The sequence below is a fragment of the Musa acuminata genome, chromosome BXJ2-6, assembly GCF_036884655.1.
Source record: "Musa acuminata AAA Group cultivar baxijiao chromosome BXJ2-6, Cavendish_Baxijiao_AAA, whole genome shotgun sequence".
Taxonomy (NCBI): domain Eukaryota; kingdom Viridiplantae; phylum Streptophyta; class Magnoliopsida; order Zingiberales; family Musaceae; genus Musa; species Musa acuminata.
Window position 1 is genome coordinate 13293523 of NC_088343.1, and position 27428 is coordinate 13320950.

General features: G+C 37.7%; 4 protein-coding genes across 5 annotated transcripts; 2 read left to right on the forward strand and 2 right to left on the reverse strand.

Moving 5' to 3' along the window:
- Positions 1 to 1495: 1495 nt before the first annotated feature.
- LOC135613570 (transcription factor bHLH84-like) lies at positions 1496 to 2975 on the forward strand. Its single transcript, XM_065110595.1, has 5 exons — positions 1496 to 2016; positions 2089 to 2331; positions 2416 to 2481; positions 2567 to 2632; positions 2736 to 2975. Exons 1-5 carry the CDS (start codon positions 1555 to 1557, stop codon positions 2832 to 2834), a joined length of 936 nt encoding a protein of 311 aa, XP_064966667.1. The 5' UTR covers positions 1496 to 1554; the 3' UTR covers positions 2835 to 2975.
- Positions 2976 to 3678: 703 nt separating this feature from the next.
- On the reverse strand, positions 3679 to 11990 carry LOC135614988 (vacuolar-sorting receptor 4-like). The gene is made up of 12 exons (XM_065112908.1): positions 11600 to 11990; positions 9582 to 10274; positions 9167 to 9255; positions 8950 to 9019; positions 8801 to 8884; positions 8623 to 8699; positions 8472 to 8553; positions 6664 to 6746; positions 6451 to 6517; positions 6111 to 6239; positions 5923 to 6032; positions 3679 to 4101 (listed from the first exon to the last, which is right to left on the reverse strand). The coding sequence occupies exons 1-12, from the start codon at positions 11913 to 11915 to the stop codon at positions 4000 to 4002; spliced, it is 1902 nt and encodes a 633-aa protein (XP_064968980.1). The 5' UTR covers positions 11916 to 11990; the 3' UTR covers positions 3679 to 3999.
- A 5180-nt stretch (positions 11991 to 17170) lies between these two features.
- On the forward strand, positions 17171 to 18210 carry LOC135613867 (cyclin-D5-1-like). Its single transcript, XM_065110882.1, has 3 exons — positions 17171 to 17368; positions 17452 to 17544; positions 17632 to 18210. Exons 1-3 carry the CDS (start codon positions 17171 to 17173, stop codon positions 18208 to 18210), a joined length of 870 nt encoding a protein of 289 aa, XP_064966954.1.
- A 2320-nt stretch (positions 18211 to 20530) lies between these two features.
- LOC135584048 (calcium-transporting ATPase 10, plasma membrane-type-like) lies at positions 20531 to 27341 on the reverse strand. Of its 2 annotated transcripts, none has more exons than XM_009406510.3 (7): positions 26835 to 27341; positions 25384 to 25438; positions 23323 to 25271; positions 23073 to 23231; positions 22480 to 22651; positions 22061 to 22359; positions 20531 to 21138 (listed from the first exon to the last, which is right to left on the reverse strand). In XM_009406510.3, the coding sequence occupies exons 1-7, from the start codon at positions 26988 to 26990 to the stop codon at positions 20890 to 20892; spliced, it is 3039 nt and encodes a 1012-aa protein (XP_009404785.2). In that variant the 5' UTR covers positions 26991 to 27341; the 3' UTR covers positions 20531 to 20889. The 2 variants fall into 2 exon arrangements, with proteins under 2 accessions (XP_009404785.2, XP_064968979.1); XM_065112907.1 differs by lacking the exon at positions 26835 to 27341 and adding an exon at positions 26145 to 26755.
- Between the last annotated feature and the right edge of the window lie 87 nt (positions 27342 to 27428).

Genomic DNA, 27428 nt, shown 5'->3' on the forward strand with positions numbered 1-27428 from the left:
GATTAATATATGGATCCTATAAATAGTCTCTCTAAATAGAGAGGTATCGAGGTAAGATTACGTGTATATCGATTCTCTCTATATCCCCTGTTGGCGAGAGAGTCTTAGCATACTTGTCATGGGTAATGTCACAACTAAGCGACAGCTCTCAAACTGGACTCTTTCCAGCTTCTCAAGAGTCACTGCTATCTACCATATGCTGCCTAACGAATATGGCAAAGGCCAAAATGTATATGCTTTGAGACAAAGGAGTGGCTTCTGTTCTCCATATAAGCTTAACATGTTTGTTTATTAGAGCTTCCTTTCATGCATTGAAGTTTTAGTTTTGTGTAAAAGAAGGATGATTGTTAACTTCTTTCTTAGCTGATGATACATATATAAACTAATTTAGTTCTTTCATTACAGACTAAAAGAAAGATCATTAGGCCTTTGTTCCTAACCAAATCTGCATTTAAGATTGGAGGTGTACATGGAAACATGCATTTATCAAAGGTTTGTTTAATGTTAAACTGGCCAATCAAAGAGAGTTTGTGTTTAAAGAGTAAGAATAAGAGGCACTGAGATCCCTGACACAGCTGTATCTTCATGACTTCCAAAGGCCATGGTGCATTTCTTTCTCTCCCTACCCACAAATATAATACTTCATCTAGCAGTCGGACAGCAACACTCATGTGCTAGTAGATATCTTGCAAAGGGTCAGGCAAATCTTTCAGAAGATCACAGCTGAGTTAATGGCCACTTAGATAGAGTTTCTCATGTGCTTGTTGATGTTTGGATAATGTAAATTAAATCCATCCTGAAATGGTTAATGTTTGTTCTTGATGGTCCCAATATACTGCCTTACAATACAGAAATGGTAGAGTAGTTTAAGGCATGATAGGCCCACTTCATTTCTCACATCTGTCTATGTCCAAAAGACATGGAATGTTATTTGTGAATGTGATTCTTCTGAGTTCATGGGGCAGTATATAAAGAATTCATTGAGAGGTCGAAGGCCATGAGAGGAAACAGTAATTAGGTGTGCATCCTCCTTGCAGGACAGAGATCATTATCTTTGATACTGTGTCCCTCCCCTACAACTCTGGAGAGGTCTCACAACAACATGGCAACCTCTTCTCCATTTCTATAATCAAATTACCCACATCCTGTTCATTGCCAGATAATAGTTTTTCTCACACTTCCAATCAATGATTTCCTAATCTAAACCTCAGTTAATCATCAGCTCATGGTCATTCAATCATTCTCCAGCAGATTGCATCTTAGCAAAGTCATAGATAACAACATATCATGTTCTTTTTGTCACAATGGATCCTGACTCCTTTCTTTTTTATGCATCATTGCATCCATCTTAGCTGTATCATCGATCGCCCGTGATCAGCTCTCAGCTCTCTTGAATAAAATTTAATTCATATATGATGATTAGAGAGTGAAGCCTTCAATTCTTATACATCCAACCATATAAATACTCACTGAACTTTGTAATGTTCAGACAAGCTATTTCATCATCCAAACAAGCTTGCTTCCTGCTACCTCCACCCCCAAGTCTTCACACAAATGGACCCTCAAGGACTGGCATTGGAGGCAAGCTGGAAGTCCTTTGATCCATTAATGTCAGTGGAGGAGTCTGAAGTCATGACACAGCTATTTTGTTCTATGCAAGATCAAGATCCAAGCACTGGGATCCAACACTTGCTTTGTTTTGATCATAATGCTAATACTTTCCACTGTTCTGATGATTCTGGCTGCAATCCGTACTATTGGAATCAAGGCATTTGCACGCCTGCTGCTGATGAAGGCTACTACTTGCTCGAGCAAATCGCCACCCCATCCTTTCCGGTTGAAGTCAGCAGTGATGAAGCTGTTGAATCTATTCCGAAACCTCATCTTCCTGATCCTCATGCCTCGCAAGCCATCAAGAGAGGGTTGCATGTTGGTGACCATGAAGTGCCCGCAATGGTAGAAGAGGATGACAACCATATGGGAAGTCTCAGGAAGAAGGCCCGAGCCATGGCACCTGTGAGTACATACACATACACCTCTGATTGATCTACTGCATTCGCTTGTTCTAACGGACATGATCGGTTTTAGGTGACCTCCAAGAAGGTTCATAGAAGCGGTCGGTATGCTGACGAGGAAGAGAGCAATGGTGACATGAATCTTCACGGCTCCTGTTGCTACAGCTCGGAGGATGACTCAAATGGGTCTCAGGAGCTCAAGGGAGCAGGCGCCACGAGCTGCAGCTCGAAAGGGTCTGCGGCCATGAATCCAAACGAGAGGAAGACAAGAGCTGGTCGAGGGTCAGCAACCGATCCACAGAGCCTCTATGCGAGGGTAGAAACCTGATTCAGAGTAAACATTGTTTTCGATACGTTGTCTTCGGGTTCTGAAACTGTTGTGATTCAATATGCTCTGCAGAAGAGGAGGCAAAGGATCAATGAGAGGCTGAGGATTTTGCAGAGTTTGATTCCAAATGGAACGAAAGTAAGCGTCTTATATTGTCTTGTCGATCTCATTCTTGTCTGCTTTTGGAGCAATATAGCTGATGAGCATCTCATTACTCTGTCAGGTAGACATCAGCACGATGCTTGAAGAAGCAGTGAGGTATGTGAAGTTCTTGCAGCTCCAAATCAAGGTTAGAATATGGCATCTTCTTCTTCTTCTTCTTCTTCTTCTTCTTCTTCTCCCTCTTCGTTGAATTCCAGACACATTTGTGAACCAACGTGCATTTTTTGCAGCTCTTGAGCTCCGAGGAGCTGTGGATGTATGCTCCCATTGCTTACAATGGCATGAACCTTGGATTCGACCTAAAGATCTCTCCACAGTCTCAGCAGTGACATCCAAATAAGATCGGTTCTCGGTCAACTCTGGAACCCAAAGGGGGGATGGATGACTCTGGGACCATGGTGTTCATAACCTTCCTTTTCTTTATCCTCATCTTTGGAACTATATGTTCTGGCTCAGCAAATGGGATCTTCTTCTATAGAGGTGATGACGAGAACATTGTTCTTTAGATGTAAAATCAATACAAGTGCCTAATTCGACTACATTTACTCAAAAATTCATATCAGATAATGAGTAATAGAGAAAAAGAAAGATGAGAATGTTCATCATAAGAGCTCCAGTCATAAATACTTGGGTATTTATCTTGTAATCCAATGCAGATACCACGTGTCACAAATAATTGAATACAACGGAAATTTCTTGGAGGCTTGGAAAGCTTGATCTTTCATGCCCACATATGTGACAGATGTTACAGCGTAGGCTAGATTAGAATCCACAGAAAGATACCCTAAACTTAAAACATCACTACCGAATTCATGAAAAAAATAAAAACAACCACAGTTTTGAGAAGAGAAGCTTTTTATAAAAATAAAATTCACCCAAACATCATTTCAGTATTCTCTATTGTCCAGATATATGATATTTTACAACAAATGTAGGAGACCATGGTTTCCTGTATGATAAATTCTATGGAATTGCAAATTAAGCTTATCATTTAACGAGTCATTTTGCAGACTTCTATACCTGTCCATGAGTACAAATACTCACCCTATAGGGTGTATGTATCTTACAAGGTTCTTCACTCAAAGAACATTCATAGGTTGTATGAAGATGCTATTACTATTCCTCAAAAAGTGATGGAAGCTCCAGTTTCGGCGGAAAACAATGCAAAGCAACTCGGAACAATTTGTCAGTCAAGTGCTAGTTAAACTCAACATATGTCTAAATACACACCTTGGACTGCTTGCAGATGTAGCTAACTGTAGGAGATAATGCACATAAGAAGTTTATACATGTACAATTACATAAGGAGTACTATTATAGATCGTCACAACCCTCGTTCCATCGTAGCACACAATTGCTGTCCCCTTATACATCTGTTTCCACTCTTTTATGGGCAATCCACCATGCATCTTTTATTTCGCCATCAAGGCCTGAATCCCTTTCATGCTGGGACAACGTGGAATAAGAATGATCACAAATGCAAATTGGAAAATTTCAGGCATGATCTTCTTCGTGAGAATGGTTTGGAACCTCTCCTTGGCTGTCCAAGGGCATGTACTGTGCCATTATAGCCCTGATCTCTGAGTCCATATATGACTGCAAAATGGGAACCAAGTGAAACAATCGAGGAGCAAGCCCAATAATATACAAGGCACAAAATTAAACCATATGAACAACACCAATCAAATTTGTCAAGCTACTTCCTAGTTGCAAATGGTAAACAAATCATAATTTGTTAGCTACAAATCAATGGAAAACATAAAAAATAAAGAAAAATATTTCTTAGTTGGTAATTTATTTTTAAGAGACGACTTCAAAATTGAATTCAGAAACCATGGGCATCATGATCTTAGTAACGATTATCATTGGAATTAATGAAAGACATGCATAGATCAAATCCTAATACCATGCCAATCAATCATGCGAGGCTATTTCTCAATGTAGGTAGCAACAAATGCAATATTACATGCCAAATACAAAACCAATGAAAATAAAATCATACATGAAAGATAGTATCCCAGAGATAAGGATATTAAGATGGATGAATTTAGTTGCTATTAAAGATTGCATAAGATTGAGTAACCAAACTATTTATTATAGTATGGATAAGTCTATGTCGAGTCTGCAGTTGCACTTGCAAGATGAGACTGGAGAGGTGGGTGTAGAGGTAATGGAAGACTAAAATCTTTATAAGAAACAACAAATAGAGATTGATTGCCAACTAGATATATGAACCTCAACATAGCTCAATAAGGGGGAAAGATCCATGTAGCTGATCCAAGACAGAACTTACAACTTGTTATTATTACCAAGGTCTTCAATTTCGAATAATACCGTCTGGAACGTACCGATCCGTCAGCAGACCGGTACATGAATCACTTGTTACCGGGCGGTGTGTGTATATATATATATCGGCAGCGTCGCTCCGCGTGGGAGAAGGAAAATAAAAATATTTATATATAAAAAAATCTTTTTATATGTATATATATATATATATATATATATATGTGACGTTACCGAGGCGACGTCGCCGAATTTTTATTTTATTATATATATATATATATTAATATATATATATATATATACCGAATAGTATATTGCTCAGTATACAGTACCGTATTGTATCGGACGAATATCGAAACTCCGGTACAGTACGATATTTCAATCCTTGATTATTACTGCTGCTGTTGCAGTTACTATTTAAGAGAATTTAACTTGTGTTCAGAACCATGGTAGTCATCATGTTGTCGTTGGTAACAAGTCTAAAAGGGTCACAGTTGGACTTGCTCTATCCATTGTGTTCCATTTGGTTTCCACTCCCCACTGCCCTGAAACAGTAAATGTCCTACAATATGGGTCGGCTTTAGAGTATAATTCAAATTGACCAGGATATGTCAAGGATCCAATAAAGTTACAAGCAAAGTTACTGATCTAATATCAACCAGCTGAGGTTAGAACCAAATTCATATTTAAGGCAGTCATAGGCAAGGATCGCCTAGAAACCTAAATGATAATGTGCCACAGAAAGATTATTTACTTTTTCATACGTAGTTTAAGCTCTTGCAATCAACGAATTACTATTCCCTAGATATTAGGTCTAGGAAGAAAAATCAACAGGTTTTGTGACTGAGTGCAGTTACCATTACAGAGTCTCCATTAAAGATTCCACCAACAACTTGCACCAATTCTCCCAAATTGACTGCACTAAAAAATTCAAAAAATTCTACAACTAGTTGCGAATCACTATCAACCTTGTGTCAACCCTGTTAACCAGGTCTCAAAATTCAATATTAGGCAGTATAAAACCTAATAATGGATTTAAGTCATATAGATGCTTTCAAATAAAATCCCATGATGAGAAAATCATATCCTGTGAAAAAGCAATGATGATATAATCGTGCTATCTTGTTTACTTACTCTTAATCTGTACTTGTAAATAGCATATGCTCCAAATGCAGCAACAGCCAACACTATCAAAAGCACCCAAACAGCAGCCCATGTAACCTTTGCTTCACTGGCTTTCTTGCCTGCACATTATTCATTAGAAAGATATTGTGATATGGTGTCTCAGATCATACCATGGACAAATTAACTTGGAATCTCACTTATGCAAGTATCATGTTCTTTGATGTATAAAAGGTCTCCACTGCAGGTGCAATCATAACTTCCCCAGGTATCTTTACAGCTACACTCAGGGCACTGACAAGCAGTTTTCTTCTTGCATTCATTGATATCTAAATCAAGAAAAGAGAAAGATTATGACTAATTTGATCATTTGGCGCAAGTGCAGCTGTACTAGATTGGATCTCAAAAGCCTTCTAATCTTTAAAGTGAAAAGGAATTGGCTATTGCATTGCAGCAACACCACATTTTTTAAAATTATAAAAAATATTCTTTTTTATGCAACTTTACTTGCATGAAAGAGCAACTAAGTGATCATCTTACCTTCACATGCTTTGACACCATCACCTTCAAATCCAGCTGGGCACTGGCATTTACCATCTCCAGATTCCTGTACAGACAGATTCATGTAGATTGAAATCACTCTGGAATCAGCAAATTGCACTCACAGAACAGTCAATTAGCCCATAGGCCATAGCTTAATTGATCAACATTGATATATTATTGCAACATTATAGGTCATAGAACTGGACTGACCTGACATGCAGAATATGTCTTGCCATCACGACTTTCTTGCCAACAGCCACCATTGTTTATCCTGCACCTTCCAGGACCAATTGCTGAAGAGAAGATGAAGTAAGAAACTACTATCATCAACTGACTACTGTGGATGGCGCATAAGGAAAAATGTTGAAGCAAGAAATATCTTGCACAGAAAGTCCTTTCAGTGACAGCTTTTGCAGGAGAGGAGCTATCATATAGTATAGTGAGCAATCAACTATAAAGCTATTCTCTCTGCTAAGATCACAAAATTTAGTGGAGTTTCTTGAGCAAGGCAAAGCAACATTCTCTTGTGCCACTCTTAGAAACTTGTGAGGAGTTGATTCAGAGGCTGTCTTTTCCATTAACTAGATGGAGACATAAGGTCAACGCTTTTGTTTCCAACGAAAAATTAGGCACATTTTGAATGATAAACCAACAGTGAGAAGCTATTGTCCAGGCTGCTGAAAGATGGGTCCTCTGTCATCCTATTTGCTGACAAGCTTTCAGCAGGATGCAATTATTTGAAAACGATAAATGTATTGACTAATTTTTAAGTCCAAGAGCATCTTAAGTACTAGTGTAGGCAACTGGTACTACTTCCATAATGGTTTCTTTGTCTTTAGCTCTCTTGTCATATAATTAACACTCAGATAAAAAAGCAACTGCAATCTTAAACATTTCAATGGTATTAAGGCATGTAAATAGCTTGTTCGTCTTAGGTCATATAGACCAGATAAATTCATCAAACATCCTTTTATGCATAACTTTCTGTAGCTATAAAATACTCCTTTCATCCAAAGCTTTAAATGATTAATTATGGGATTAATCACTTTAGTTATGGTGGTTTGAGACAACAAAAAATTTTGTGTTCTCTTTTATTTGTTTGTCAAGATCCTAGCACCCATGAAGGTTATAAAAAAAAACCATCCAGAGATTCCAAGGCGAACTAAGAAGCTGGCCAATATTTCCTCCTATATAAACAATCAAAATTATGATATGATTTTTAGTGCTTTGATATCTAACAATGCAGGCATAATACAATTATGAAGAAAATGAAAATACTAGGTCCAAATGTAGTAACAAAAGCCAATGAACTAACAGAAAAACACCTTGATTCACATACATGTTCAAACAATGTTTTCACAAGCTAATAAAGGTTGCAAAGAAAACCGTATGACCCTGATGAATGTATGGTTTTCCTTTTTTTGGGAAAAGGAAAGCACCTAAATTACTCTAAGGAGTGAGTACAAACTGCTGAGCTCGCAGATCATCCGCAGAATACAGAAAAAAAGAACTATGAGACCTACCAAAAAATGCCAGCGAGTGGCATACATTGTTAGAGGTTCTAGGAATATGGATAATTTTCACAACCTTCAGTTTGTCAACAAGAATGGGGGTGTCACAGAAGAGACATCACAAAAACCATGGTGTGGGAGTTAAGCCCTTTACAAAACGAACAACTTGCAAAGAGTCGGACTTGATCCACCTGATGAATGTATGTTGGGTTACTTGTTATGACAAACAAAAGATAATATACACAAGAAACCTGTTTCTAGGAGATGATCAATCTCCTTTATATGCACAAGCAGGTCAATACAGCACAATGAAACAAAGATGGATTGGAAGACAACAGGGTGATAGTACAAGTTCTTCACTCTGAAAAAATATTCACTAAGTAGAAATAATTAGCCTTCTTTTACTTTCATTCAGCTAGTTAAGGATCCAAATTCAAGTTGATGAAGACGTGATGCATATTGGGAGGTTCAAATTCTAGATCTCTTAAGAAAGGACCCAAAGACTACCTTCACAATTGTTATAACCATCACCCTTAAACTGCACCCCACCAAATGCAGGACACTCGCAGACTCTGCCACGGAAGGTATCCTGAAAGATGATGAAACCATTAAACGAAGAATATGCTGCAATCATGTCAAAACATCATTGAATTGGTACCTTGCATGCGGTAATGTTGGATGCTTTGTCTTGCCAGCATCCACCATTATTGTCCAGACATTCATTTGTTTCTATGTCTGTGTCATGACCATTGGCAATAGTGAAAGGTTTTTATCTTTCAGTTTCAATCATGAAAGTAAAAAAAGTTGAAGACTAGTACAAAACTAATGAACCTCACCATCACTCAAACAAGCAGGTGGCTCAGTATTTTCCTCAAAACCAGCACAAATAGCTTTCAAGACAGCCTTTTTCTCTAATTTTCCTGCAACTTTTGTTTCATCAATATTTTTATCAAAAAGGTTAGAATATATTTTATTTATGACCAACCTCGATACTGTCGATTATTAACAATGAGGGTAGGCAATATAGTAACGTCGCCCCTTGAACCTGTTCCTACCTACAGAGAGATCCATCCAGAAATTAGGTGTTGGTTCAGATTGACATTTTAACTTCAAGTATGAAGACATAAGCCTCACTGCCACAACAAAGGTCATGGCTGCAGATTGCTAAAAACTACCTAAAAACACATGGCAATAAGACTGACCTGAGCATCTTGTTCCATCTTCAGAATTGGATTCTCACTATCAGCATTTGGGTCTCCCATGCACTGGTCAACCTTCTTGATGTCTAGCCCTGCTCGAAATAAGCATGTTACCTTGGTCTGATAAATGATCTAAGGATACTTGCAGTCTTGGGGTTGTACATTATCATAAACCATCAACTTGGCAAGAACAATACATTGATGTAGCAAGTCATCATAAATTATCATATTTGATGAGTATAAATACCATCTTCTTGTTATTCCTACCACATAGGTCAATCAGAACTACAAGAATTTGAAAAACCATATGTATGCCAGAAGGAAATGCCATGAAATATGAAAGATATTGAAGCTTGTCAGATAGTAATAGTGTTGGAAAGACTTGTTTTATCTAATTGCATTCTAAAAGTGCACCTACCTAGAGACTTCATAACAGTTTCTGCACAGTCTTTGTTGTACTTCTTCTCCTTCATAGGGCACCTTATGTGGAAATCAGTTACGTAATCCCACCAAATCCAGGGTCTTTTACTTTCATTTGCAACTCTAAACACACACAGTTGTCTCAAGTTCTCAATAACTACATCCTTCCCATCATAACCAGTGCTGAAATCTTGCTCTGGATCAGGGGCACAGTATCTCCCATTATTGATGCATTGAGATTTGCACTGTTTACTGATGATGAAAGCTTGGGGACAGTACCAGGTAATATAATGGGGTGTAAATTGACTATAACCACCTTTCTCTAGCAGTTGAGCAACACCTTTAAACGCTTTTAAAAAGTCCATCAGCATGTCACATTTGGTGCCACACTCATCATTGCTATTGGTCCACAATTCATATTCCACACGATCATCAGGGTGTGGAACGGCTTCTCTCCAATCAAGGTTCACATTAACCATTTCACCGCTGCGGACAGCCTTCTTTAACTGTTCGCCGAATTTCTTATCAATAAGAGCAGATGGAATAGTTATATTCTCAATATACTTTGCAGCTTCATCGTCCTCCCGAGGTAAATCCATAGTTATCAAAGGTTCGTTCTTGTCATCTACAACAAGCACAGCAGAGGCACCAGCATTCTGTGCATTCCAAACCTTTTTGGCGAAAAGGCAGTCTGTAAAAGGAAAGCAGAAAAGGATCATGATGGTGGTTACAACCATAAACCATAGTTTAAATCAATCCTTAGAAAAAAAAAGATCATTGCTCTTGTTGTTCCATAAGAAGATAATGATCCCAAGTTCATTATTGAACTCAAAATTAGCATGATCACATGAGTCAAGTTAAATTCATGAAAACTTCATAGCAAAGTACATATGGTGCACAGAAACTTTCCATATGATTCAAGCTTGCGAATGTGGTTTGTCGAAACAAGATTTTGTTAAGAAATTCGACAAGTTTACAAAAGTATATTGTAGAGTTCACCAACATGATAAAAAATATTATGAAAAGATCCTCAATGTTAGAAATGAAAACTTTTATGTGGTAACTTATAACAGGTTTTTCAATACAACTATAATCACATAGATCACAATTTAAAAACAGACTTGTTTATTTTCATTATGACACTTTATATAACCAAGACAGATTCCATCAACATTTATGAAGAAACCTTTCAAGAAATTCAACAACCAATCTGTATCTCTGTGGAGCATGTAATTCAGCAAATAACTTCATCCCTCCCATTGAAATGAAAGAATAAGAACCAGGAGAAAATTGGGCTTCATATATCTCTAAAGAAAAGACTAAGATCTAGAAGAAGAAAGATCTTCTACATGGAGAGGTACATAAACTTTAATTGACTATTTGGATGTTAATCACCGAAATTATCGATATTATATACATAATGAATATTCAATTCTTTAAATTTGCATAATCCCTAAAATTCACAATTCACAAACCATAATGCCTATATGTTAGCTGAGTATTTTTAACTGCAATAGAAGTAATGGCTCCAAAATGTTCTTAACAAATCATTGACATTAGCAGCAAAATGGCAATGATTTACCCTTTCTTCCGCACATTGAAAAACATATATTTCTTTATTTTTTTTTAAAAAAAGTTACTTTTGTGTCCCTCCTTATCCTCCTAAAGCTTTCTAAACTCTTATCTCAACCACAAACGAACTGTCAACAATTAACCCCTAGAACTCAAGTGAAGGTTTCGCTTCCCTATTCTTCTGAGTAATTGATCTATCATCCATTATATCACAAGATAACAAATAGAATCTGATAAATAAAGGTATTATAAGCCATTCCATCATGTCGCGCTTTCCTTTGAACGCCAACGGAATCCACGAAAGGACGAGCTTTAATGGCAAAGAACGCATTCGACGTCAGTCTTTCGACAAACCGCCAACGATCTCAAAACGATTCACAATTTGACGGCCAAGGAAATGAAAGGACGACTTCGAGAAGAAGGAAAAGGGCAGGTTTCTTCTACCTCCGCGATCAATGAGAACAAAGTTAGGAAGCGCCCCAGCCTTCGGCTTAAAGAGATCGGAACGCGAGAACTGGTCGCAGGCCCTGGCGTTCTCCTTCGGGTACACCACCGCGCCGGCCATGCTCCCGCCGTACTGCGGGATGCCGAAGTTTCCGATGGCGCTGTCGTGCTTCCCCTTGAGCTCGGAAGGCGAGATGACCATCAGGCTGTTCTTCTCCACCACGAATCGCCCCGCCGCCCGCGGCGCCCAAAGCCCCAGGCCCAACCCCCAGGCCACCAGGAGAAACCCTAGAGGGAAGCCTACGTATCGCCCCATCTCTCAAAGGGCCGAATCGAGAGACTTGGACAAAGAAATCGGAGCTGCGAGTGATCTCCCTTCTTTTATTTGGGTATATTCTTTTCCGCTAGTTATTATTTGGTCGTCGGAGACCAGTCGGTGTAAGGAGTCAAATCTTGACGACGAAGAAGAAGAAAGTATTAATAATATATATATATATATATATATATATATATATATATATATATATAGATATATATATATATATATATATGCAAAGTCAGTGATTTACGCATTTATTTCTATAAATTTTAGTTTAATATGTAGATTCTTTCAAAATCTAAAATGTTATAAATGTTTAATATATTAAAATTTAATTTTGTGATAATATTTTGGGTAATTTTTAAAAATAATATTAATCATGATTAAAATATATTATAATATTTGATAGGATATATATACTACATTAAAAAATTTATCAATAAATATTCTATTTTCAAACGTTGTAAAACTTTTAGAAAAATGGGAAGCATAAGATTTTGTGTGAATAACGAATTCTATTTTTTCAATGACGATTTAAAAAAATGTTTTATTTTTTGCACTTGTTTTATTTTTTAAGATGGATTTGATTTTGCTACATGAGATACTTGAAAGTGTTCATAATCTTCTCTCTAATGCTGCATATTAATATCAATCTCATGAAAACAAACATGCAGATCAGTAAGAGAACATTGTATGATTAATTAGAAGCAGTTGCAATTAAATGCCTTCCTTATAAATGATTTTTTTTTTCGTGTAAAAAATCCAAACTCAGATGAAGGTCAGAAATAATTATAATTTTGGGCCAAATTGATCCTAACATTTCGCCTTTTGAATTGTTTTCAATTCAACCTTATTAGACAGTACTAAAATGACTTGAGTTTTTAGTACAACCGATTTAATCTTTTGTATATGCACGACACAAACACATAATTTTTTTTTGAAGTCATGATTGTATTATCTTAAAAATAATAATTTTTCAGATACAGTTACTAAAAAAATAGGATCGATCGTATCAATTTCATCAAGTTAGGTTGACGATTTTTCTTTTTTTGACGATCAAAGTTGATTATATATTATAAATTTAGCAATAATAGATATGAACTTAGAATTTAATATCCAATAATTTACTGATAATGATATAATATCCTACAATAAAAATAGACTAACTATATATTATCCTTTATACTCAGACTTATTAATATGATTATCTTTGTATTTAGAATATTTACATTATGATATATATAGTTTTAAAAGTTGAAATAAATAATTCCATTTGTCCTCATGTCTTTATCAACGTTATCTATGTTAATAGAAAACACATGATACCATATATTGAATTATGAAAGTGATAGACAAAAAGATAATTTTAATATTCTTTTTATTTTCAATATGTGAAATATTAAAATTATTTTTTATCAGTAAAATTATTAAAAACGAAAACGATATTAAAATTATCTTTTTGTTCAATTATCGGTTCACGTGTTGTATTTTTTATCAATTTAGTTGATGATATTAGGACAAATAAAATTATTTATTTTATTTTTAAAATTATAAAAAAAATCTTAAAAATAAAATTTTAAATATAAAAATTATGATATTAATAGGATCTAAGCATATAAGATAATAAATAATTAACCAAGTAAAAACCCATAGTTGACTGCTACATGTCCTAAGAAGTTCTTCTTCTAATATTCTAATATACTGGTGTTTATACAAAGTGTAGCCAAGCCACCCTCACTTCTCAAGTAGACTGCCTTCTCAGTTCATCCATCAAGAGCGTCAACAACAGGTATTTAAACAGAAACGCCATGCGGTAGCTTTCAGCTTCACAGAGACACAAGCAGAAGTGACCCATGACATGACTGCCTTTGAAATGTAGCACTTGCAAGTCTCTCTCTCATGGCAATGATGCAGGAGCTGCGACAGTAGAGAGGTAGGGTCCTGGCTTTGAATCCTTGGCTTTTCTCTTCAGTACCATTGAAGAGGGCAGATAATTTCGTTTGGTTACCAATGAGAAAGGAGAATGGCATCAGATCCGACAAATTCCACATGGTTCGACAGCTACTCACCTTTGTATTCCAGCAGCTTAGTTTGTGTTCATGGAGTAGAAATGTGGAGAGATTAATTCATGGTTGGTTTTTTCTTTTTCTCTTCTGTATGGCATGGGGGACTGATTACAAAGAAGACAGTGACTGAGAGTCATTATCCACAAAGGTGGATCTCCATGAGAAGTCCAGAATGCCTATATTTATTTCAGATAAACTGTGACACCACAAGTTTATTCTCACATTTAAAACGGGTAAGATATTTTGGATTTAAGTATTTTGAAAGATTGATTTATACTTTGAAAAGTTTGAATCAATTATCTCATTGGATTCTGATAGATAGTGATAGAGTTGATCTAATATTAAATATAACATTCATAAATATTTTTAGGATTTTAATTATATTTAACTTAATTGATAGAATCCTAATTAAATAAAAACTTTTTAATAAATTATAGTTTGTTCCTATAAATACTTTTTGAGTCTCAATATTTTGATATAATGAAGAGATAAAAATACTATGAGTGCTTCAAGAGATGATCTCTAATGTTTCTAAAGAAGATTGAGAAAGAAAATTTTAAATTTATGTAAGAGGTATACAAGAGGAGTCATACTTAAATAACTTAGGGAGTCTTATAATTGATTTTATATATTAAAAATTTTAAATTTTTTTATGAATGTAAGTAGGATTTATCGAACTAATTCAAGTTTTATGTTTTTTTGGTATGTTATTTTAACCGTTAATCTTCGATAAATTTCTTTTTTGATTTTTAATTTTTTTCTCTCCCTCCCTAACAATAATAAGAATGAAAAGATTATTTACAGATGAGATTCCAGAGTCTATCAGAGCCATCATTAGGTTAGATTTGATTCTATTATATTCCAGAAGCTCAAATCTCATCTTGCACTTTCAATATCCTCATTACTGTGTTTCTTGGCCTTTATTTGATCATCCGAAATCTCAACCTTCTTAAGAAACATTAGAGATCGAATTCACTTTTGCACAAAAGCCTCGTTGATACTGTAATAATGGATATACAAATCCAATTCAAACGATCGAAAACCTTTTCTTTAGGACGATATTAATTTGGAATCATACTGTAATGTATGAATCCAAATTATGTTATCTGATGGGTGCATTATTATTAATTTTAATTTTAATATTTTAATTAATGATTCAAGCTCAATAAATTTAATGAGTTAATTATCGACTAAGCATTCTGAGTGAATGATTCATACATAACAAAGTTAATAAATTAGTCATCTATGACACAAGCCCTGTGCCAATTGCATGGCAGTGGACTAATTAGCCTCACAAAGCCTGTCTCTGCTATCTGTGCTCTCTGAATCATGCTACTGTAACAAAGCAAATTCCCACTTTGTTATCTGAAAGTTGTGTGGGCAGTGTGTGTGTTCTTTACCTCAGAAAGTTCTTTAGTGGCCATATTGGCTCCTTTCTGGGATTTTAGGCCAGATGGAAATCAGTCCAAGTACATTTCTCTTAAAAGTTCTTTAATGGCCATATTGGCTCCTTTCTGGGATTTTAGGTCAGATGGAGATCAGTCCAAGTATATTTCTGGTGTTCTCACAATAAACCCCCTTTGCTTGAAAGAAATCAGTCTACTATGCATTTGTACTTCAGAATTTTCTTTTCTTTCCTTTCTGTAAAGCTTATGATGGGTGTCTAAAATGTTCTCCATGGAAATTTGCTGCCTTTACACATACTTGAAAGGTGTCATGGAGTGACTGACAAAAGGTAAGGAGAGTATCTGATAAATAAATCAACATCATTCTTGTGAATATGCTGCAAACTATTCTTATGGAATTAGGTTTTTTTTTTTTTTTTTTTTGATGGAACAAGATGGAATTAGAATGAAACAAATGCAGAGAGATTTAATTAAATAAAAATAAAAAATAAATGCAGAAAGTTTTAAATGGATTTGAATTATTAGATACTTTTGTTTTTGAGTCTCAGCAACAAAATAATAGGTTTTATCCAAAAAGCCTTGTCCTTTTTGGTAATATTTTATATGAACATCTATGTGCATATAAATGAGAAGCTTATCAATTTATATGCAGCTGAAAAATAAGAATAAAGTCTTGCATTATTCAGCACAAAAGAACTTAGCTATGCTTACTGAATGATCATTGTGTAAACATGCTTAGAATCCAGTTCTTTAATCCACTGCAGTGCTGAGCTCCAATTATTCAGAGGTTGCAACAGAAGTGACTAACACTGACACAATGCTTCAATCAAGAATCCAGAATTAACAAAGACTGAGGTAGAAGAAGGCAATTAAAAGTTGGTAGATCTTCATAGGTCTTGAGGCCCACAACGAGTATCAGACAAGACTTGGAGGAGATGCCAACTTGGTCTGGTTTTGGATCTTGTGTAGCTTTTGCCAATCTTTTTAGTTTACCAATGTTACTGTACGCATCTTAATCAATGCTCCTATAAGATTCTTGATCCAGTCTTTCAACATTAATGCCATCAACATGGAGACAACCCATCAGGCCTACTCACAAGACCCAATTAGAGGATTACTAAGGTTCATCCCCTCATCTTCTTCACTCTTGACCTGCTTGGGATTCGCGAGATTAATTATGAGATGAAGAAGAGTACCAATTAGACATTGTGATCGGCTTCAGCTTTGGTTTTTGGTTAAGTTCTTCAGATTAGTCCGGCACAGAGAATTTTGGGTCACGTGACTGAATCTGAAGAACAAGAGAATCTTCACTGATCTTTCCGTAACGCGAATTATAATTGATCTGAAGGGAGAAATACATCTTCTTTTCCATTTTGAATGTTACTAATTCAGCCGTAGCAGCAGAATTTGTAACAGCAGAAATAAGCATTTTGCTAGCAAGAGGAGTGAGAAGAGCTATATGACAGCAGAAGCAAGTAGTGTGCTCTTTAGCTGCATGTCAAATCTGTGGTTGTAGATGGAATGCGTTTCTGAGGAGAGCCTATTGAATGAGATTCCATTTTTTGCCTTGTTCTAATCAGAGAATGGATCTATAGAACAGTGTCCCAAAAAAGAGCAGCAAATACGAACAAATATTCTCATGTAGATTTAAGTCCATAGTCTTCGAGTTCATGAAAGGTTATGGACCAAATATATCCCCTTCTATAGAAGCTCGAGAGCTCAAGAACAGCACTCCAAACACTTGCCTTCTCTCACCCACCAAACAACTCTGACCTCAAACATGGCTGATTCGGGCTGCATGGCTTCCCTTAAAGACGACGAGGTGTTATGCGAAGACACACTCATGCTTGAAACGGATGATGAATACATAGAGTTGCTGCTTAGCAAAGAGAACCGCTGCTGCACCAGAGCTCGTGCTGCATCGTCCGATGACTCGCTTAAATCTGCTCGTTCTGATGCTGTTCGATGGATTCTGAAGGTTAGTTCGCGTCCATATATTCATCGAGTCATCGCAGTTTCTGTGCTTTCGATCATCATGTCTTTATTGCTGTTCCGATGCAGATGAAGGTCCTCTTTGGCCTCGGCACGAGAACGGCGTACGTGGCTGCCAGCTACCTCGACCACTTCTGTGTTCATCGATCAATTGACTCGATGGTAGGTGTTGCAGATCATGTAGTTTTCTTCCTCCTCTTCGCGTGCCGGTACTTGCAATTTGACCAAGTTTCTTACTGAATGGATTAGAGAGATAAGAACTGGGCAATTCGATTGCTGTCACTGTCTTGCTTATCTTTGGCCGTGAAGATGGAAGAACTCAAAGTCCCAGCTTTATCGGAGTTCCGAACAGAGGACTACCGATTCCAAACTGAAGCCATACAGAGGATGGAGCTTCTCATTTTGAGTACGTTGGAGTGGAAGATGAGCATGATCACTCCTTTCTCTTATCTGAGCTATTTCGCTTCCAGATTCCAAGAACATGGATCAGAAGACTTGGCGTGGGAGGCCATTACGCTCATCCTTGCAAGTATTGAAGGTCAGATAATAGTTAGATCAATCATGTTCAGCATTCAATCTTTCAATGTTTTGCCATTGTTGTCGCTGAATGCAGCAATCAATCTAGTGGAATATCGACCTTCAGTCGTAGCTGCTGCTGCAATTCTCGCTGCATCGCATGAAAGACTCACTCAGAAGTCAGTGGAGCTCAAGCTGAGTGCAATCTCATCATTCAGACCATTGGACACTGTAAGTTCTAAACCTTTAGATTCCATTGTCTCCAATGTTCAAGAACACTCGATGGTGAACACGATCTTGTTTGGGTTGTGACACAGGATCGTGTTTTCTCCTGCTACAGTCTGATGATCCAAGAGACAGATAGAGAAGCTTCACACATCAAAACATTTAGCTTTAAGTCAATCGGCAGCAAATCGTTAGACTGTCAACAACTCTGTTGATGCCAATGGCAGCATCTCCTTTGCAGTAGAAAGCAGCAAGAGGAGAAGATTGCAGTAATGTTCACAAACCCATGCAGGGCCTTTTTTAGGTTGTCTATGGGCATTGACTTGATTCTCTGACAAAGCATGTATATCTTATAGTTGATTGATGTTTTAGTTGAAAGGCTCGGGTTTGTGGTTTTGAGAGGATCTTTCCCACATCAGTTTCTGTAAAGAGAAGGGAAAGAGGTGAAAAGGAAGGGTTAAAGCTACAGCTCAAAGTGAAAGAACACTGACCGAAGCCAAAAAGCTGGAAGAGATCATCCTGTGAAGGCAGATACTGTGGAGTGTTCTTGTGAACAGAGCTGCAAAGCAACACTTGTTCTTCCCAATGTGAGAAGTGGAGCCTGGTGTTCATTGCTTGTAAGATTCTGTAGCCAACCACTTTCAGTGGAGGTGCTTGGGATGCTTTCCTGATATTGAAAAGATCATGAGATCAGATGCACTGGTGCTGCATGCATGCCAGATGAATGTGTGTAATGTGGGTGAAGAGGTTCTTTTTGCTTGGATCTTTTTCTTAGTGTAATATGTGATGTTTCATAATATTATATTTTCACCAAAATGAGGCGTTCTTTGTTCATAAACTTTGCAATGATGATAGATTCTGAATGAAATTATCACATTTATATGTTTCAAACCAGAGTATCTCACTTTATACAATTAAAAGAAGTTTGACAGCAGCTAAATTGGTTCAATCATCCATATGATGGCTGAGCAGATCCACAGATTCTAATGCTCCTTAACATTAATTACCAAAGATACAAAGTTTCACCTGTCACATCTGATAAAAAGATCACTGACAAAAGAAAAGCCAAATGACTTTCTCAGTTTCTACCACCTGCTGTTGCAAGTTTCTTTTCTAATGTAGTATGCTGGCCACAGCAGCATGTGAATAGTGCCACTGTAATCTTTTCTTGCCCCCCCCCCCAATCTTGAGTGAGGAACATGTCCAAGGCTCCACTTCCAGTAGCTAATGTGGGGTCTTGTAATCTACACAGTGATGCAGTCAAAATGATGGTGTAATTGGAGTAAAGTGGCCCTGGCACAGAAGCAGCTGCAGAAAACGATAAACACCAAAAACAAAGCCAAGGATCTCTCTCCCAAGGAGCAGTAAGTAAACAAATCTTACCAAACTCAATGAAAAAACAATGGCATCTCCATCTTGACTTGCCAAGCAAAACACTCCTCCTGGCTCTCTGAATGATGAAATGCCATTTGGTAAATCAGCAGTGACAGACAAAAAACCAGCAGCTGTTTAGTTCATCTTGAAGTACAAAGTACAGTAGCAAGTGGCAGTGATGATTGTAATGTATGCAGTAGCTTAAGAAATTGGCCAGTCTTGTCCTTCTCTATCTATGAATTCAAGCCAGGAAACCAGCATACCTGATCTCCAACCTTGCCACAAGTTGAGCACTTCTAAATAGCCCTTGACTACTTTGAAGTTTTGGATTGGCTTTTGCAAGCTAAGAGTGATTTGAAATATTGCATTTAAAGATGCTTAGAGTTAGAATATAATTGTTTACCAACATGCATTGCAACTAAAAGGCTTTAATCTTAGTAATCTGCATCTGCACAGAGCAACTTGCAGCTTGATGGAAGAACTAATTCATTTATTCAACCCCAATTGTCAATTGCAACTAAAATAAAGTTAAAAAGGTTTTTAATTGATGACAGTCCTGCTGCTTCAACTGCAGCTTCAGGGAAAATTTCTTCACTCTCATCCATGTTGTCAGCAACCCCTCTCTTCTCATGAGCATCGAACAAGACTAAGTTCAAAAATATCAAGTTGATATTCATCAGTCTGATAAACATTTCAGACTACCAAATATTGGTCGATACGAATCATATTACGTATGAGTGTTGGTACATCAATCAATGTTGATATCATATCAATCTGGCCGCTGATTAATATTTTTAAACCTTCCTTTGTGTGATTAATGTGTCAAATCCATTTTCTAATCTCACTCAACTATCTGCTGAAAAATCTCTAATTTGCCTAAGCATAAAATGTGGTCAGATAAACTCATTAAAACCCAATTGGCCTGCACATGCAAAATGCACTACAACTGTCTACTTTGAGTACAATGCAAGATCATCTTCTTGATCTATAATTCTTTGACCTGTTTCTGACATATGACAAGGAAACAACAAAATAAAGAGAAGCTGTCGAAAAAAATATTACTAAATGTATCAGTATGCGTATTTTGCTTGTAATATGTACATCAATTGGGATCAAGAAGAAACTGTACTTTGGAACTAATGTAGACTTGCATTAAATTAAGACAGATCTAGTACAAAGATGGTTAGCAGTCTGCAGTATCAAGATGGCTAGCTCTCCATGAACACTTAGTATAGATGATCTGGAAGAGTCATTTAAAAATGACCAGGAATCCAACTGACTATTACCAGAGATGCAATCCCATTTTGCAAAAGAATATTACCATGACTGGTAGGGAAAACACTGAAAAGCACAAATTTAATGCCTTCTGCATCACTTTTGCACTTGGATTTTCTACTTGGAATCCACAGGAATCATCTTAATGGCAGCAGCAATGGGCATGCCGAGAAATCCAATCAATGTGCTCACAACCCACTCTGACAATGTCAGAGGAGTTGTGTCTGCAAAATCTCCAAGGAATTGGATGATTATGAATTGAAATATGACGGTGCAAGTAATGACAGATACAAATACGTAGTTTTCCAATATGCCTTGCAATACATCTATCTTCTCGATCTCTCTGGAGCTAATTTCATTGAAGACCTGCAAACGAAATTCTAGATATTAGTTAAATTTAAATGCATTTGCTAACACATTGAAAAAAGTGTTGCAAGAAATGCTGAATGCATTATATGTAGAGCATACAATTATGTGCCCACTTCAGCAAGTGATTGCAATCAAAATCAAATTAGCTGTCAATTGTTAAGATGAACAAACATTTTTTTTTTTGGTGAACAAACATACTCAATTTCCAGTCAAGATCAGAAATTTAGGTAAGCCCATCCAGGTAATAAAGAAATGCCTTTCTTAGCGAATTTTATAGTAATGTCAGAACAGACAACCAGAAAGAACTGCATGAGCACTTATCGTTGCTATATCATCTTCCAATGATAAATCTGAAAAAATATGAGACAAGATCACAGGATCCTTATGTTCAAAGAAGAGCACTTCAGTTTGGTATGTTATATGCATTCTGCAATAAAGTCTTAACTTCTAAGTATACAAGTCAACAACTATGATCGACACCAAAGCATCTACTTCTCTTAAAGGAACAGAGAGAAAAAAAAGTACTGAAATATTATTGAAAATTAGATTGCACTCTATTATACCTGTCGGCAGAAGAAATGAATATATGAATATTTCTACAACTGAACCATTGAACAATACATACAACAAACAAAATGGACATGAATGATTGATAATCACTTTCTTGAGGTGTTATACATAGATATTCTCCCTACTTATGAACTATTTGCAAGAACGATGTTGACTCCTTGCATGGTTATGCCTGTTCAATTTTGCAGTCTGCATAAAATGACTAAGACTTAGAAAGCAATTTTAGTTGCATAATACTGGAGTAACGATATCATTCTTCATTAGTAAAAATATAATCCATTAATCATTCACTGTATTCTTCCATCAATTAATATAATAACATGAAGTAATGTAAATCATGAATCTTTACCTGACAAAATACAAAAGAATTAAAGATGAGTGTATTGAGTGTAAGATCAGAATCAGGGCCCACAAGTTGAAATAGCTCTTTCCCTTCTGTCTGGAGATACCATATCACAATGAACTGATAGAAGGCTTGTCCAAAGATATTCCTCCACATTGCATTGCTTATAAAATTGTCTTCCCTTCCAACTGGAGCTTGTTTCATCAGTTCATCATTAGGAGGCTCAGTGGCTAATGCAAGTGCTCCAAGTGTGTCCATAATCATGTTTACCCAAAGCAGCTGAACAGCAGTGAGTGGAGCATGTCCTAACATGAATGCGGTGAAAATAAAGAGACTGGTGAAGGATCAAAGTAAAATTATATAGTTCACACCAAAAAATTAAGAAGTATATAATTGATTGAGTATTAACATAGGAACAAACTTACCTGTTAAGCATGCTGATGAAAAATTTACAACTAGCGCAACAACATTTACAGTCAGCTGAAATTGTACAAATTTCTGAATGTTTATATATACAGAACGACCCCACTTTGCCACAATTGCAATGGTTGAAAAATTGTCATCCAGTATAATAACATCAGCACTTTCTTTTGCCACCTGCATAATCACATACAATTCAAGAATAAGCTTTTTAAGAATAAGTTTTTCTAATTATCGCAGATACAACTAAGCAATAATGGAGCATCTGGCCCAAACCATGACTAAATTTGAATGATCACCGAGAATGATTATCTACCTTAAGCTACTCCATGATCAACAAATACATGAATTTAAACATAGAATTGACAAACATCAGAATGGAAAATTGTGACTTCCAAACTGGTAGTGCTTTCACTTACATTACTTGACACTTTTGAATGTATCGTTATACTATAAATGAAAGCACCTAAATAAAACTATAACAACAGCTCAATTTACAAAAAAGTATATTGTGGGAATGCACAACTTGAATTGCCACCATATTTTCACTGAGTTATAGTTAAGCTATCAGGAAGGGCAAAAATGTTAGGTTAGTTACCTCAGTTCCCGCAATGCCCATTGCAAGTCCAATATCTGCCTCATGAAGTGCTGGAGCATCATTTGTGCCATCACCAGTAACAGCAACAACTTCTTTAAACATGGTTTGTAGATGCTTTACCAATGTATGCTTATCTAATGGTGAAGATCTAGCCATTACCTGTACATAAATTAGCATGTCAACAAGAAGATTCTTTTGTTAATTTAACACACATGAATTAATGCCTCAGTGAAGGTCAGAGAAAAAGAACCTGAAGCTTCGGAATCAATTGATTCATTTCTTCTAGACTCTTTTTTCTAAAGTCCGGGCCTTCAATAGCCACTCCATCATCAGTAAGAATACCACATTCCCGAGCAATGGCTTTTGCAGTATTTATATTATCACCAGTGACCATTCTCACAGTAATCCCAGCAGATCTACAGACTGCAACAGACTCTTTTACACCAGGTCGAACTGGATCTTTAATGCCGACAATTCCAATACAGGTGTAACCATCAACAGGAATTTGCTCATCAGCTGAGAAGCTCTTATCAATCTCCATATAGGCAAGGCAAAGAGTGCGAAGAGCTTCATTAGCAAAGGTATCAATCGTACTCTTGAGATGACAAACAGTAACTTCATCAAGTGGAACAGCAGTACCTGCAGGATCTAGAACGTTGCTGCAAGCAGCCAATATAATTTCTGAAGCACCTTTACAATGGGCACGGTATCCTCCTCCTGGAAGTTGGAGCACTACACCCATTCTTTTCTTTACAGAATTGAAAGGTTCGACTTTGACAAGATTGGTTTCTTGACGCACAGCCTGAAAATCTCCACCAAGTGACAAACCAAATTCTAACAAAGCAGTCTCAGTTGGTGTTCCAAGGATCTCAAATTTTCTTTCTTGATTGAGAGCAACCTCTCCACTAGTGTTATTAAAGATTGACTCCAGGAGTATCTTGATAGCATTATCTGGAATTTGGGTGAAGTTTCTAACTTCCTCACGATCACTTACCTCATTAATATTGCCACATATACAAGTTTTCACTACAGTCATGTGATTGGTTGTCAGCGTCCCAGTTTTGTCACTGCAAATTGATGTGGCTGAACCCATAGTTTCACAAGCAGCAAGATGGCGAACTAATGCTTTGTCATTCATCATCTTTTTCATGGCAAATGCAAGACTCAAGGTCACAGCTAAGGGCAACCCTTCAGGAACAGCAACGACTACAATAGTAACTGCAATGGCAAAATAATCCAACAATTCAAGTGCATCATCTATGGACCAGCTAAGGTACAGACCATCTTGAATCTTATGTCTAATTAGCCCCTCAGCTAGAACTGCAAATGTTACAACTGCAAAGAATAAACCAATTTTCCCTATGATAGTTGCAACTCCATTCAGTTTGACCTGCAATGGAGTTTCATCATCTCCTCCTTCACCAAGTGTTGCCATCAGCTTACCCCATTGGGTTCTCATGCCAACTGTGGTTACCAACATTTTGCAAGAACCATCTCGAACCTTAGTTCCTGATAAAAGAAAAGGATTGTCAGAATTAACAACCACAGGTTCACTCTCTCCCGTTAGACTGGATTCATCAATTAACAATGAAAATCCAGATATAAATAACCCATCAGCAGGGACTTGATCTCCAATTGCCAAGTGCACAATATCACCTGGAAGTATATCATATATTGAGATCTTTTGTCTGAACCCATCTCTTGTAACTTGTACACTTATCTTTTTCTTTTCCTTATCCAAATCTTTGAACTGTAAAGATTGACGGTAATCACTCGTTGCTGTGACAAAGACAACCAAAAGTATGCTTGCAGCAATCCCAAGCCCATCATGTGAGCCTTTTGGCCATCCTTCTGCAGACACGCCAACAATTAGAGATACAAAGGCACACACCGCAAGAATTATAAGTGTTGTGTCTTGAAGTGCTTCCCATATAAATACCCAAAAACTCTGAACTGGACATTCAGTAAACTTATTTATTCCATAAATCTCTTGTCTGCACATCATCTTGTCCTCTGAAGCAATCAGTCCGTTATCTATTGATGTGGAAAGTTTGTCTGCTATTCCATCAACACCACCATGAATTTTCAACTTTTTCACATCATGGCCCTCGACAATTGAACCCAGTTCATCGGCACAAATTCGAAAGCCTGCTGCCTTTACTTCCTCTGGTACACTATATTCACTTGGTAAGGTCACACCTAAGGCATGTTTCTACAAGTCAGGCTTTCAGAGAACCTATGTGCAAGGAAGTAAAAGTTTGCTGTATTCCTGAATCTAAAACTATGACTTTATGGTGATACAGGAAATTACCATGAACAAATTGTAGCGCGGCTTTTGAAACCAAAACAGCAACCCTCAATTTCTCCTGAAAAACATAACGTTAGTATATTAGCGTCTACCATAAGAAAAGCCTTCACTTCATACTCTGACTACAGCTCAAATACAAACAATAGATGCAGCAAATCAATTATGCATTGTGTCAGATAATGATGCAGGATCAGCATAAAAGAGGATAAAGACTCCTTAGACTCAGTTTTTGTATCTAAAGGTTGATTGGCATCCTCCTATCCCCAATCATTTATTCTCTCTTACATTATTAAACTATCAAATCGATGAGAGCATGCAACTAGATTAAGCTTAGTTAAGATCGTATTACGACTTCTTTTACATTTATTGCTATATTACATGCTCTTTTTCTCTATTGATATGCTAATGTGATGTCACGATCTTGACAAGCTCACTGCGCTCGTTTCATCTGCTGGCCAGTTAGCTTCCACCAGTCACCATCGTTTCTTGCAAGAATTCGTTCTAGCTATTAGTACACATCAGCCAGCTTTTGCTCAATGCCCGAGCTAAAAAACTCGACAACAATGGGGCTCTCAAATCTCTAGATACGAAACTTTGAAATCCCTCAGTACATACACAGTCCAATCGAGTGTCTACTGCAGTAGCATAGTCGGTTCCAAACCCAACGTCCAGGATCCAACAACCCCGTCAAACAATATAAAGATCGCATCAACTGGAAGCTAAGAGAATCAACCGATCATAAACACCGATATACACGAGCAGACCTGGTTAGACTTCCTCATGGCGGAGGCCTCGGACCGCTTGGATAGGTTGGCCGTGAACCGGAACCGGCGCTTGGGGTTCTTTACGACGCCGCACAGCTTCCGCCATCGCTGGAGGGCCTCTTCCGACGAGTGTTTCGGCTTCACACCGCCAAAGTTCTGGTTCAGGTAGCTCTCCATACCTTCCTCCCTCCCCCGCACCCCTCCCAAAGTTCGAACTTTTCTGTATATCTACGTCAAGAAGCTACCTTTAAAAGCCTCAGGCTCAGGAATGGCCGCTTCTCTCTCGCAGGGGCTTTCAGGAAATTCTGCACGAGCTAATGGGACGAGACTTCCTAAAGGGGAAGAAGAAGAAGGACGCGGTGGGAAGGTATCATGGCGCAGGAAGAGGAGAACAGAGGAGGAGACATCAGAAAAGGAGGAAACGAAGAGGTCCGAAATAAATCGCGACTCACGACACTGTCACCGAAGTGTGATTGAGTCAACGTTGACCTACAACGTTCGATTCAAAAACACGTGATATCGTTCGGGTCTAGTCGTGTGTCGAACCGTACGGTCTGCAGAAACCGGACCGAACCGAACCGAAGCTCATGGTTCGGTTCCGTTCGGTTTGCTTGGGAGGTCTAATTAAGCTTCGCCCTCCGACACGGCGCGGCTTGCAAAAATCATCGAGGATGAGAAGTCCAGCTTTACCTGCTTCCTCTCCTTCTTCCTGCAGCAGAAGGGACGGTCCAGTGTGCGCCTCCTCCGGCTCAAGCAGCGGCCGCCGGCGGAGAAGCGAGATGCGGGGGACGGCAGGACCAGCGGCGGTGGAGAACTACTGGCGCCGGTGGCGGCGGAGACGAGCATCGCTGGCTTTGTCTTTCTTTAATCGATGGAGAACTGTGGGCGGGGGAGAAGAGACGAAGCAAAGCAAGCGAGAGGAAACGAAGAACAGGCTCAACTGATGAACCAGTGAACGCGAGCGGATCTCTCAGCCTCGTTCCACGGTCGGATCATCTCCAGCTTCACTGATATTTTCTTTGGCGGCTTAGATATCGTTCCATCTCAGCTGGGTCAGACATGGTTCTCGGGTTCGGACCACGCTTTGTGTTCAGTGAATCCAGAGGAAAAGCGTGCTGTGGACTGGGTTCTGGATAGATGATGATATCCGTGGGATTTTGATGGGTTTGGAACAAGTTTCTCCTCCAAGATTCAAGTCTGGCAACGTCAACCAAATTCTAGATAGATGATGCCATCCGTGGGCTTTTGATGGGTTTGGACCAAGTTTCTCCTTCAAGATTAAAG